The sequence below is a fragment of the Carlito syrichta genome, unplaced genomic scaffold (genome assembly GCF_000164805.1).
Source record: "Carlito syrichta isolate Samal-C Ts95f unplaced genomic scaffold, Tarsius_syrichta-2.0.1 Scaffold309922, whole genome shotgun sequence".
Lineage (NCBI taxonomy): Eukaryota > Metazoa > Chordata > Mammalia > Primates > Tarsiidae > Carlito > Carlito syrichta.
Genome location: NW_007254018.1, coordinates 397,306 through 410,204, shown reverse-complemented (window position 1 = coordinate 410,204; position 12,899 = coordinate 397,306). Strand labels below are relative to the sequence as shown.

The 12,899-nt window shown below is 46.1% G+C and overlaps 1 protein-coding gene across 3 annotated transcripts in view; it reads right to left on the bottom strand.

The window, feature by feature from the left end:
• The window catches only part of CDC7 (cell division cycle 7), a 31,038-nt gene extending 27,008 nt beyond the window's left edge, over positions 1 to 4,030 (bottom strand). Inside the window, exons 1-2 of one of the 3 annotated variants that reach the window (XM_008068271.1) lie at positions 3,925 to 4,030; positions 3,068 to 3,244 (exon numbers count right to left, since the gene is read on the bottom strand). In XM_008068271.1, the coding sequence (XP_008066462.1) occupies positions 3,068 to 3,182 (115 nt within the window). In that variant the 5' untranslated portion in view covers positions 3,183 to 3,244; positions 3,925 to 4,030. The remainder of the gene's footprint in view (positions 1 to 3,067; positions 3,245 to 3,924) is intronic. The other 2 variants (XM_021717688.1, XM_021717689.1) reach the window with 2 other exon arrangements.
• Positions 4,031 to 12,899: the final 8,869 nt, after the last annotated feature.

Genomic DNA, 12,899 nt, shown 5'->3' with positions numbered 1-12,899 from the left:
GGCGTGGTAGCGCGCGCCGGTAGTTCCAGCTACTTGGAAGGCTGAGGTGGAAGGATCGCCGGAGCCCAGCAGGTCGAGGCTGCGGTGGCCGGGAGCGGCCGCTGCACTACAGTCTGGGCGACAGTGAGACTCCAACTCAAAAATAATAATAATAATTACATTGTAAAACAGACATAAACCGGATTTGTCCTAGGCACACCAAGATAGTATCTACAGCCCATTTTAGAAGCATGGGCTAAGGGTGCCCATGTAACACACAGAAAGCAAGCCTTCTAGAACAGTTCACCAGTATAAAGGAGACATTCCGTATGTAAATAGTTTATACTTCATTCTTTCACTGAACAGATCTTTTTCACTTATTAAGCTTAACATACAGTAGATACTTAAAAGAAAAAACTTGCTGAAACAATTAAAGAACATACATTTGCCCAATATTATGCCAGAAAGTCTGTGGACTGCAGCATTTTTCTTAATAGGAAAAAATGGAAAACGATCTACAGGTTGAGTAATAAAAGGTAATTAAATTATAGCGTATTATGCAATGGAACTTATGTTGTAGAATATTTAACTCCATGGAAAATGTTCAAGATATAGACAAAGATATAGATAAGCAAAAAATGGAAATTAGAAATAGATCCCAATTTAGTTTTTATTTTACTTATTTTTTTTAGTTGGAGTCTCACTCTGTCGCCCAGACTGGAGTGCAATGGCCGCTCCCGGCCACTGCTGCCTCAACCTGCTGGGCTCCAGCGATCCTTCCGCCTCGGCCTTCCAAGTAGCTGGAACTACAGGCGCGTGCTACCAAGCCTGGCTAGCTTTTGATTTATTGTAGAGATGAGGTCTTGCCAAGTTGCCCGGGCGGGTCTCAAACCCGTGGGCTCAGGTAATCCACTCACCTCAGCCTTCCAAGGCGCGGGATTACAGGCTGAGCCACTGAGCCCGGCTACACAATGCATTTTACTTCATATCCTTACGTTAAATCATTCAATCAAATCTTTTCAAGCACCTAGTACATGCTGGACACTGTTAAGTTGTGGGAATTCAAAGAAATAATAAAAAATTCAAGCTGGGCATGGTGGTTCATGCCTGTAATCCCTGCACTTTGGAAGGCCCAGGGGACGACTGCTTGATCCCAGGAGTTCAAGATTAGCCTACGCAACATAGCAAGAACTTGTCTCTATTAAAAAAAAATTAGCCAGATGTGGTGGTGTGCATCTGTAGCCGCAGCTACTAGGGAGGCTGAGGCAGAAGGATCATCTAAGCCCAGGAAATCAAGGTTGCAGTGAAGTTGTGACGGTGTTACGGCACTCTAGCTTGGGCGACAGAATGAGCTTCCAACTCAAAAAATAAAAACAAAAAAAAAAAATGTAAAAGAATCCCACCAGTCAATGAAAAAACGTAACTTCAATAAAGAGTAAAGCTGATGAGGTACAGGCACATAATTGTCTCATAACCTAATTTGATTTACTTTCTCAATTGGATCGAGATACAGTTATGTCCCTGGACCTCATCAACTCTACTTCTTATTGAAGTCATGTCATGTTTTTTAATATAACCTCAGTTGTTATTAAGGGTCATATTAAAAAAGAACCAGATGAGTAAAGTTTCAGCATGTTTTATAAATTACCATGGCACTATTTATAATGCTGTCCAATGTTCTGTTATATAAAGGCTACAAAACTTTTGAAATTTGGAATGAAATTCACCCTACTCTTTATTTCCCAATAGATTTTCAAAATACTAGAAGAGTAGCATTCTCCTGAGCAAAATGTTCAAACCAAGTCATAGTCATCCATTCATACACTCTGCTTAAGTCACAACATATGTCAGATTACAGGAAACACTGCCTTCAAGGACCTTATAGCATAAACTGAAGAAACAAAACAGAGTGTTTAACAGTACAAGAAGAATAATACACTGTGTTATTATATTCCGTGTCCAATAACTAGTAAGGAAAGCTGAACTGTGAAAAACAGTTAATCATAAGAAAAATGGGAGGGAAGAGGGAAGATGAACAGCATCCATGAAACCGGATGAAAGTGGCATTTTAAGATTATTCTAGTTGCAATGTACAAGATGAACTGGAGAATGGAAAAGAAGTGAAAGCAGGCCGTTTAGGTAAGAAACGATGCTGTAATCCAGAAACAAAGTGTAAGGAAATGAATTCATGTGGCAAAAATGGGAATGGCAAGAGGACGCAATGCCATATGTATTTCAAAGATGAAGTTGGGTGACAAGGTATGGGGAGCAAATAAAAAGCATAAGCTGAAGAGAACACTCAAGTTTTAAGTTTAGATAACTGGGTTAATAGTGGCTTTCATCAAAGGACAAATATGTCATGTATATTTTTCTGGGGTGGGGTTAAGGTATTGTGTACCTCATGGACGTGAAGTCGAAATTAGTATCTTTTGGACAAGCATGAAATTCACCTAAGACAAGGATGAAAAAGAAGATTCAGCTATCTTTTAGGGGATAAAAAGTACAATTACCTGGAGCTCCTCTATTTATCAAATAAATGTCTACTATGTTCCAGGCCCGGTGCTGGGTAAACATTTTAGTGTACAGGAGTAGGTACTGCTTGACCATCTCCTCCTCATCCCAAGGTCTGGGTTATGGTCAAACCACACTTCATGATGTACATCGAGATATAGTGCTTTATTATTACTACGAACATGTAATTTGTTTTTGTTAGTGAATTCTGCTTTTGAATTCTTAAGATCCCGCCAGTGTGTATTTCTAAATAGAACCTTACTGGAATATGGTGACTAGAGATAACACTAGTATAGAAGAGAAATTTAGTTTGGGCATTGACAAACTTAGATGTTCTTAGACAGTTACCAATATTTAGACCTTAGCAACGTCATCTGTCAAAAGACAAATCCTCCTAAATGCAATGCAATCCTAAATCTAGATCTTACGAAGCTTTGTAAAATGTTCCTATAAAACATACAATTCACTGTAAGAGTCAATCAGGTGTTTTGTTGCTTTGTTTTGCTTTTTAATCGAAAACATACAATTGCTGCCTATAAAACTTTGAAACTGTACGTTTCGGGAATCAAACACATACCTGGTAGTTTAAAATTCTGCTCGTTTTTTTTCAAAGAGCCATCAGCCTGAAACCGGTCAGGCTGAGGAGAAAAAGTCATTGGTTCATCCATCTGAATCCCCACAGACGCCTCCATCACCAAACACCTGGGATGCAAAATGCCGGCTAAAGATTACGTCCACAGGGGGACCAAAGCAGCTGTGAAAATTACAACACCGGAGAAGACAAGTTTGGATCACTCACTGAACCGAGCACTAAAACAACGCCCCTGCCTCCCAAGGGGCAAACGTTTTACAACGCACCACATGTCCAAACTCCCCAAATAACGGAAACTGAGGCCATTCCTAAGGAATTCCGTTTGCTTCCAGAAATGCCGGCAGGGGGGCTGGAGGGAGAATTTCCCAGTGTGTGTGTGTGGGGGGGGGGGGGGGGTTCAGCAGCAGCTGGTGGAGGTGAGAAGAGGCTGGGGGGCTGCACCAGCCGGCTGGAGAACGTGGGGAAGGGTGGAGGGGGGCGCTTTGGCCCGAGGAAAAGGATGAGGAAATCGTTTGACCACTGTGAGGGAGCGTGGGGAGACTCGTCCGAGGGCCCACGCAAGTTGGAGGAGAACTGACAGCCGGGCGGAGGAAGCGAAGGGGAATGAATGGGCATCCTCCGGCCAGCGCGGGCCGCGAGCTCAGCTGGGAAGGACCTTCCTCGCTCAAACTGGACCCAACCGGAGGCCGACTGCGCAGGCGCGTGGCTTTCCCGCCGCAGGTCGGGGGGGTGCGAACCGGGGGAGGGACGGAGCTGCACTGCGACAAAACCGAAGTACGGCCCAGAATTCGTTTCTAATCCCTCACACTCCCGCGCCATGACAGAAGCCGCCGGAAACTCACGGTTGAAGGGAGTACGACTTCTGTGGCCCCCCCAGCTGCCCGGGTCGCCGCCGCCTCCGAGGGCTCCCCACCTAGCGAGTGGGACAAATGCGCCTGCGCGGCGCTTCCCGCCGCGCTGCTCCTGGCTGCGCATGCGCGCTACAAAGACTCGGCGCCTCGAGTTCCGTCGCTGCGCGCCTGCGCGCCTGGCGCGGCGGGGGCGGCCGTTAAGTTTCGTCTCCCGAGACTCCAGGTGGAAGGGCGGTTACAGATAAAGCTCTGGGATGATACTTTACTAAAAATAAAATAAAATAAACAGGGTGAAACGTAAGGTTCGGGACCCAACTCTATTTTCAGGAAAGAAGATGATTCAGAGAAAGAAAAGGCTCAGGGCCTGTAGTCATGACACATCTCTACTGACTGGCCACACCAGACATTGGCCATTCCATGGATAAAAGGCCCTTTCTGGATCCCCTACTTTTACTTCCTCTTCGTTGACTGCTCTAGATCGCGTGAAAAACAAACAAAAAAATGTAATTGCTGATTGTAGCCGTATTTACTCCGTGGGCACAGTGGCAGGCGGGCAGTGTATAGTATTTGTTGAGCCCTGGCTGGGATCATGGCACCCGACCAACGCCATCCCCTTATGAAGTCAAATTCCAGGGAGGCGGTGACAGTAAACAAACGAATAAATGAACAAAGACCTTTCAGACACTGATTAGTACTCTGAAGGATAACAATGAAAGGAGGTGTTAGTGACTTGGAAGGCAGCATCTTGATGAGATGGTCAGGGAAGGCCTCTCAGAGACGGGACCTGGGTGAAACGGAGCTGATAGGGACAGTTTCAAGGACAGAGCAAGTGCAGAGATAAGGGTGAGCTTGGTATGTCCGATGGGGGGGGGGGGGGGAAGGTCAGTGTGAGTTAAACACAGTAAGCCAGGGGGAATAGTCAAGGGAGGAGAGTGTAGAGTTGGGCAGAAACCAGGGCAGGTGGGCCTTTAAAATTCAGAGTACGAAGTTTGGCTTTTATTCTAAGCACAACGAGAAGCTATTTGGAAGTTTTAAAGCAAGGGAGTGATTGAAATCTATTATGAAGAGAATGGATTGTGGAGGGTCAAGAGTGGAAGCGGAGAATATAGGAGGCTACCTCATATTTAAGAGAGATGATGGTGGTTTGGACCTGAACAACGGCAGAAGAAATAAGGGAAGGAAGACAACGGGATTTGATGATTGACTGACTGTGGAAGATGAGGAAAAGGTTTTGGGATGAGCACATGTGTGGATGGTGGTGCCACAAAGAAGGGAAGGCTGGATTTTGGCTGAGTGAAGAGGGAGAGAGTAAGTTGAGAGTTTCTGTATGGATACTGAGAAAGAGAAAAGCAGACCCTGACATCCAGGAGCTGGCCTGGTACTACCAGCTTAGCTTTTTGTTGCTACAGGCTGGTCTGGCAATTACAACTAAGCCTTAGTTTTCTTCTGTTGAACATAATTTCAGAGAACATCAACACCAGACAAGGCCAGATAGATCAAGACAAAAATAAGATCACTCTATAATCATGTTTGAACACAGACAAAACACAAACATTGTCCAAACTGAGAAAATAACCAAGCATCTCCCTATGCTAGCTAATATGAACGCCTGCTGCTCCTTTCCCAGTGATTTTAGCCTCATCTAGTCTTCCTTTCACCTAGATAATCCTTATTAAAATGCTCAATTATAGATTTATCCTCCTTCCTTACAGTGTCAATGCAGACCAAAGTCCCTCTTCCTTGACCCCTTCCGTAAATCACCTAACACCTATAACAAGTCCTTTCTTTTTTTTTTATCTTTTTTTTTAATGTATGTCAATCTTTTAAACTATTTATATGTTGTAGATTTTATTTGATTTTTTTTGGTTTTTTTTTCTGAGTTGGAGTCTTACTCTGTTGCCCAGACTGGAGTGCAGTGGCCGCTCCCGGCTACCGCTGCCTCGACCTGCTGGGGTCCGGCGATCCTTCCGCCTCAGCCTTCCGAGTAGTTGGAACTACAGGCGCGCGCTACCACGCCTGGCTAATTTTTTATTTATTGTAGAGATGAGGTCTCGCCAAGTTGCCCAGGCGGGTCTCGAACCCGCGGGCTCAGGCAATTCACTCACCTCAGTCTCCCAAAGGCGTGGGATTACAGGCTGAGCCACTGAACCCGCCACAAGTCCTTTCTAATACCTTCTTCCTGAGACATTCCCATGGTTCCCCCTGGTGTGCATACTCACTGAAACAAATCGTAAACCCAACTTGTTCAGCCAAGGTAAGAGATAGGGAATGGAAAGAGTACGAAAAGGAAGAGAAAATAGAAGAAAAAGGAATGAATATGTGAAAAGTTGATCATGTTGCTTTAATCTTATTCTAGATGTTCTGGAGGGAAGAGGAAAAGGAGATATTGGAGCAGATGGGGTACTTCAAACACCGATGAGGACAGAGGCTGGTAGGTCCTGTCCTCTGGACGGGAAGGTGGAAGACGAGTGGATTATGACTAGCCAGTGCTTATAGGAAGACTAGCTCCCAGACCTAGAAAGATGCTCAACCATGTTAACCCAGAAACATGGACCAGGTGGGCTAAACCATGGGGACCCCATCAGTAACATGTGGTCTCTCTTGTCCTTTGGTGATGCCTAAGACACCTCCCTGGACCTTTGGTTGATAATCTTGGCAAGGGGTGGAGAGGATGCACCTTAGGAGAAGGGCGGCTCAAAGGTAAATTAAATTTGATTCAGATAAAGAAATAGCTCTTATTATTATTTATTAGTAGTATTACTGGAGTAGGAGTCTCACTCTGTTGCCCAGGCTGGAGTTCAGTGCCATGTTCATGGCCACCGCAGCCTTGACCTGCTGGGCTCAGGCGATCCTTCTGCCTCAGCCTTTCCAGTAGCTGGAACCACAGATGTGCGCTACAACATCCAGCTAATTTTTTGATTTATTGTAGAGACAAGGTCTCGCCAAGTTGCCCAGGCTTGTTCTGAACCCCTGGACTCGGCAATCCTCTCTCCTCTGCCTCCCAAAGTGCTGGGATTACAGGTATGAGCCACCGTGCCTGGCCTTTTATTATTTTTTGAAGAACTGAGTTGGAAATTGAACTTGCCTGGCAAGTTCACACGACACTAGATGAGTGGGGACTTTTAATTCTAGCCTTTATGTCCCAAAACCTGTGCATTGTTTGTTGAAGGAGGGAGCAAGTTAGAGGGACAGTTAGCTGCTCTTCACCTGGGCTGAGACCCAGATACTGCACAGCATCAAGTCCTCCAGTGTTTATTCAGTTGTTTTAAAAATCTCCACTGAACTCGGTGGCTCAACCTGTAGTTCCAGCACTTTGGGAAGCTGAGGTGAGTGGATTGCCTGAGCCCGCGGGTTCAAGCCTGGGCAACTTGGTGAGACCGTGTTTCTACAATAAATCAAAAATGAGCCGGGCACGGTAGCATATGCTTGTAGTTCTGGCTACTTGGAAGGCTGAGGCGGAAGGATCACTAGAGCCCAGCAGGTCGGACGTTGGGGTGGCCGTGAATGTGCCACTGCATTCCAGCCTGGGTGACAGAGTGAGACTCCAACTTTTAAAAATAAATAAATAAATAAAAATAAAAATCCCTACCCTTAGCCAGGTGTATGGGGCGTGCCTGTAGTTCTAGCTACTTGGAAGCCTAAGGCAGAAGGCTCACCTAAGGCAGAAGGCTCACCTAAGGCAGAAGGTTCGAGACCAGCTTGAGTAACATGGCAAGACCTCATCTCTACAATAAATAAAAAATTAGCCAGGCATGGTAGCACATGCCTATCAGTTCCAGCTACTTGGAAGGCTGAGGCAGAAGGATCACCTGAGCCCTGCAGTCGAGACTGCGGTTGCCATGAGCGTGCCACTGCACTCCAGCCTGGGAGACAGAGTGAGACTCCAACTCAAAAAAAAAAAAAAAAAATTCCTACCTTGTCCTGAAACAGTTAGCAAAACTCTTTCAGACACATCACATTCTTAAAACCTTACACCTGATTGCTAAATAAAGAGAAATTTTCATTTGACAAATAAAGATTAACTTAGGGCCATCCTCCGAGATAGCGATGGGTGAGTTCTACAGTGACACCATCACACAGTTTGGGTAAAAGAATACACTTTACTGGGAAAAGTTATTAACTGAGGAGTAGAAAGAAATGCCATGGACCTGTCTATGCCAGTGACATTGTGGGTCTGTGCTTAGGAAAAGGATCCTGCCCTCCTTTATTCTAGGGAACATGTGAGAACAATCTTATTAGTGGAGTTCAAACTACTTAGGCACCAAGTAATCTGCATTCAGATGCCAAGTGATTGTAACAGTTGTGTGGGGAAACTAGATGCCCAGCAATTGGAGACCTTGGGGCCCATGGAAACTTGAGGGTGTAGTCTCTCACTCTGGGAAAAATGAGGAGTCTCTGGTCAGTTGTATAATCAACTCAGAATAAGTTCCCACCACAACTTTTAAATAATTCTGCTCATCTCTCTCTACATAGAGGTACCTACTAAAAAACCACACACACACACACACACATACACACACACACAAAAGAAGCCAGGCCTTGGTGACTCATGCCCGTAGTCCCAGCTACTCAGGAGACTGAGGTGGGAGAATCGCTTGTGCCCAGGAGTTCAAGACCTGCCTAGGCAAACATAGCAGGACCCTGTCTCAAAACATCAAAGAAAAGCTGAGAAAGAAAAAAATGAGTAGCATACAAGAGGAAAAGTTACTCAAGTCTTATCCCCCTCCCTGTTTTCCAATCACTATTAAACTGGGAGAAATAGCTGAGTCATTCTCTTAGAAACTCCTCAAAGATAGCCAACCTAGAATAAAGAAAAAGCGAATATATAGCTTTTAAATAGGAATAATAGGGCAATATTCAGGTCAGTTAAAAAATTCCTAGGTTAGGCCGGGCTCGGTGGCACATCCTATAATCCCAGCACTTTGGGAGGCTGAGGCGAGGGGATTGCCTGAGCCCATAGGTTCGAGAACAACCCGGGCAACTTGGTGAGACCTCATCTCTTCAATAAATAAAAAATTAGCTGGGCATAGTAGTGCACACCTGTAGTTCTAGCTACTTGGAAGACTGAGGCAGAAGGATCGCCTGAGCCCAGCAGGTCAAGGCTGCGGTAGCCTTGAGTGTGCCACTGCTCTCCAACCTGGGCAACAGAGTGAGACGCCAACTCAAAACAAAAACAAAACAAAAAAACTCCCAGCTTATAAGAGAAAAAGATTCCCAGGTTATAAGAGAAAATCTTAGCCATTTAAAAAATATGGCTTGCTTTGCAGATGCTGCCACCTTGAGCCTTTTTCCATCAGCCATGGTCAAATCCAGTGTGTTCTTCGACATCACCATCGACGGCGAGCCCTTGGGCCGCATCTCCTTCGAGCTCTTTGCAGACAAAGTTCCAAAGACAGCAGAAAACTTTCATGCTTTGAGCACTGGAGAGAAAAGATTTGGTTATAAGGGTTCCTGCTTTCACAGAATTATTCCAGGGTTTATGTGCCAGGGTGGTGACTTTACACGTCATAATGGCACTGGTGGCAAGTCCACCTATGGAGAGAAATTTGATAATAAGAACTTCATCTTGAAGCATACAGGTCCCAACATCTTGTCCATGGCAAATGCTGGACCCAACACAAATGGTTTCCGGTTTTTCACCTGCACTACTAAGACTGAATGGTTGGATGGCAAGCATGTGGTTTTTGGCAAGGTGAAAGAGGGCATGAATGTTGTGCAAGCCATGAAGGGCTTTGGGTCCAAGAATGGCAAGACCAGCAACAAGATCACCATTGCTGACAACTCTAATAAATTGGACTTGTTTTATCTTAAACCACCAGATCATTCCCTTTGTAGGTCAGGAGAGCACCCCTTCCATCCTATTTGCTCGCAGTATCCCTATAATCTTTGTTCTCTCGCTACAATTCTTTGGGTTCCATACTTTCCTTATTCCCTTCCACGTCTAGTTGGATTGCAGAGAAATAAAAACTAAATAACAACAACAACAACAACAAAATATGTATAGAGTCTGGTGTGGTGGCACGCACCTGTAGTTCCAAGTCACTTGGAAGGCTGAGACAGAAGGACTGCTAAAGCCCAGCAGGTCCAGGCTGTGGTAGCCGTGTGCGTGCCACTGTATTCCAGCCCGGGTGACAGAGTGAGACTTTAACTCAAAAATAGATAAATAAACAAACAAATAAAATTATATAGAGAGCAAAACACAAGTTCATGGGGAAAATTTTTTATTTCAAAAATAAAACCTGGCAACCCCTTCAGTCCCCCCTCCACTACCACTGTGGGAGCTTTCCTGTCCTCTCAATAAATCCTGCTTTCTCACAAAAATAGAAATAAAACCACAGGCCGGGACCTATGGCTCACGCCTGTAATCCCAAGACTTTAGGAGGCCAAGGCAGGAGAATTGCTTGTGTCCAGGAATTCGAGACCAGCCTAGGCAACATAGTGAGACCTTGTCTCTACAAAAAAATCAAAAAATTAGCTGGGTGTTGTACTTGGGAGGCTGAGGTGGAAGGATTGCCTGAGCCCAGGAAGTCAAGGATGCAGTGAGCCATGGTCATGCCACTGCACTCCAGCTTTGGCAACATAGTGAGACCCTGACTCAAAACAAAAACAAACAAACAAATCAAACTATAAATTATTCAAAAATCAAAGCTATGAGTCAATTCTGTAAATGCAGTGGAACTGCAAGGAATTTTGAAATACACAAAGGTCCATGAATGAACCAAAGTTCAGTTTCTCAGTTAGTAATGTGGGAAGGAAAAGTGACTGCTGTGCTGAATTATTACACAGACTTTTATATATTTTTTTGAGTCAGAGTCTCACTATGTCACCCAGGCTAGAGTGTAGTGGAATGCTCAAGACCACCACAGCCTTGACCTGCTGAGCTCAGGCAATTCTTCCACCTTAGCCTTCCAAGTAGCTGGAACCACAGATGTGTGCCACCACACCCAGCTAATTTTTTGATATATTGTAGAGACGAGGTCTTGCTGAGTTACCCAGTCTCATCTCAAACCCCTGGACTTAGGCAATCCTCTCGTGTCTGCCTCCCAAAGTGCTGAGATTACAGGAATGAGCCACCATGCCCAGCTCAAATAATATTTAAAACTTCTGGTAGAGCTCATAGATGACATCTGACATTGTAATGTATTTATTCATTTGATAAATGTCTTCTCACACTTGCTGTGTTAGCAATACAATAGGTACCTGTAATATGCAGATGACTAAGAAGGAGACTCCATCCTTAGGTAGCTTCAAGTCTATCTAGGGCAGGTATGTCCAAATCACAGTACATGGGCAGTATGTGGCCCAGGACAGCTAGTAATATGGCCCCATATCTTTTAACATGGTGTGTTTTTCAACTTTTATTTTCTTCATGACCCCATGTATATTCATAGTTGCATTTCTGAAGTTCACAATCACGTCTTATTCATGACATCACTTTTCAGCAGCACATACACTCGTGAATTCTGAAGCACACAAAGAGCAAAATTCAAACAAGCATTTCTGACAAGCACCTTGAGAATTCACTAAGAATTGTGGGCCGGGCATGGTGGCTTAGCATGTAATCCCAGCACTTTGGGAGGCAGAGGTGAAAGGATTGCCTGATCCCAGGGGTTCGAGACCAACCTGGGCAAATTGGTGAGACTGCATCTCTACAATAAATCACAAAGACTAGCCAGGCATGGTGTCATGCGTCTGTAGTTCCAGCTACTTGGAAGGCCAAGGCAGAAGGATCACCTAAGCCCAGCAGGTCAAGGCTGTGGTGGCCGTGAGCACACCACTGTACTCCAGCCTGGGCGACAAAGAGTGAGCCTCCAGCCAGGCTTGGTGGCTCAGCCGGTAATCCCACACCTTTGGGAGGCTGAGGTGAGTGGATTGCCTGAGCCCACGGGTTCGAGACCCACCTGGGCCACTTGGCGAGACCTCATCTCTACAATAAATCAAAAATTAGCCGGGCATGGTAGTGTGCACCTGTAGTTCCAGCTACTTGGAAGGCTGAGGCAGAAGGATCGCCAGAGTCCAGCAGGTTGAAGCTGAGGTGGCCGTGAGCACACCACTGTACTCCAGCCTGGGCGACAAAGAGTGAGCCTCCAGCCAGGCTTGGTGGCTCAGCCGGTAATCCCACACCTTTGGGAGGCTGAGGTGAGTGGATTGCCTGAGCCCACGGGTTCGAGACCCACCTGGGCCACTTGGCGAGACCTCATCTCTACAATAAATCAAAAATTAGCCGGGCATGGTAGTGTGCACCTGTAGTTCCAGCTACTTGGAAGGCTGAGGCAGAAGGATCGCCAGAGTCCAGCAGGTTGAAGCTGAGGTGGCCGTGAGCACACCACTGTACTCCAGCCTGGGCGACAAAGAGTGAGCCTCCAGCCAGGCTTGGTGGCTCAGCCGGTAATCCCACACCTTTGGGAGGCTGAGGTGAGTGGATTGCCTGAGCCCACGGGTTCGAGACCCACCTGGGCCACTTGGCGAGACCTCATCTCTACAATAAATCAAAAATTAGCCGGGCATGGTAGTGTGCACCTGTAGTTCCAGCTACTTGGAAGGCTGAGGCAGAAGGATCGCCAGAGTCCAGCAGGTTGAAGCTGAGGTGGCCGTGAGCACACCACTGTACTCCAGCCTGGGCGACAAAGAGTGAGCCTCCAGCCAGGCTTGGTGGCTCAGCCGGTAATCCCACACCTTTGGGAGGCTGAGGTGAGTGGATTGCCTGAGCCCACGGGTTCGAGACCCACCTGGGCCACTTGGCGAGACCTCATCTCTACAATAAATCAAAAATTAGCCGGGCATGGTAGTGTGCACCTGTAGTTCCAGCTACTTGGAAGGCTGAGGCAGAAGGATCGCCAGAGTCCAGCAGGTTGAAGCTGAGGTGGCCGTGAGCACACCACTGTACTCCAGCCTGGGCGACAAAGAGTGAGCCTCCAGCCAGGCTTGGTGGCTCAGCCGGTAATCCCACACCTTTGGGAGGCTGA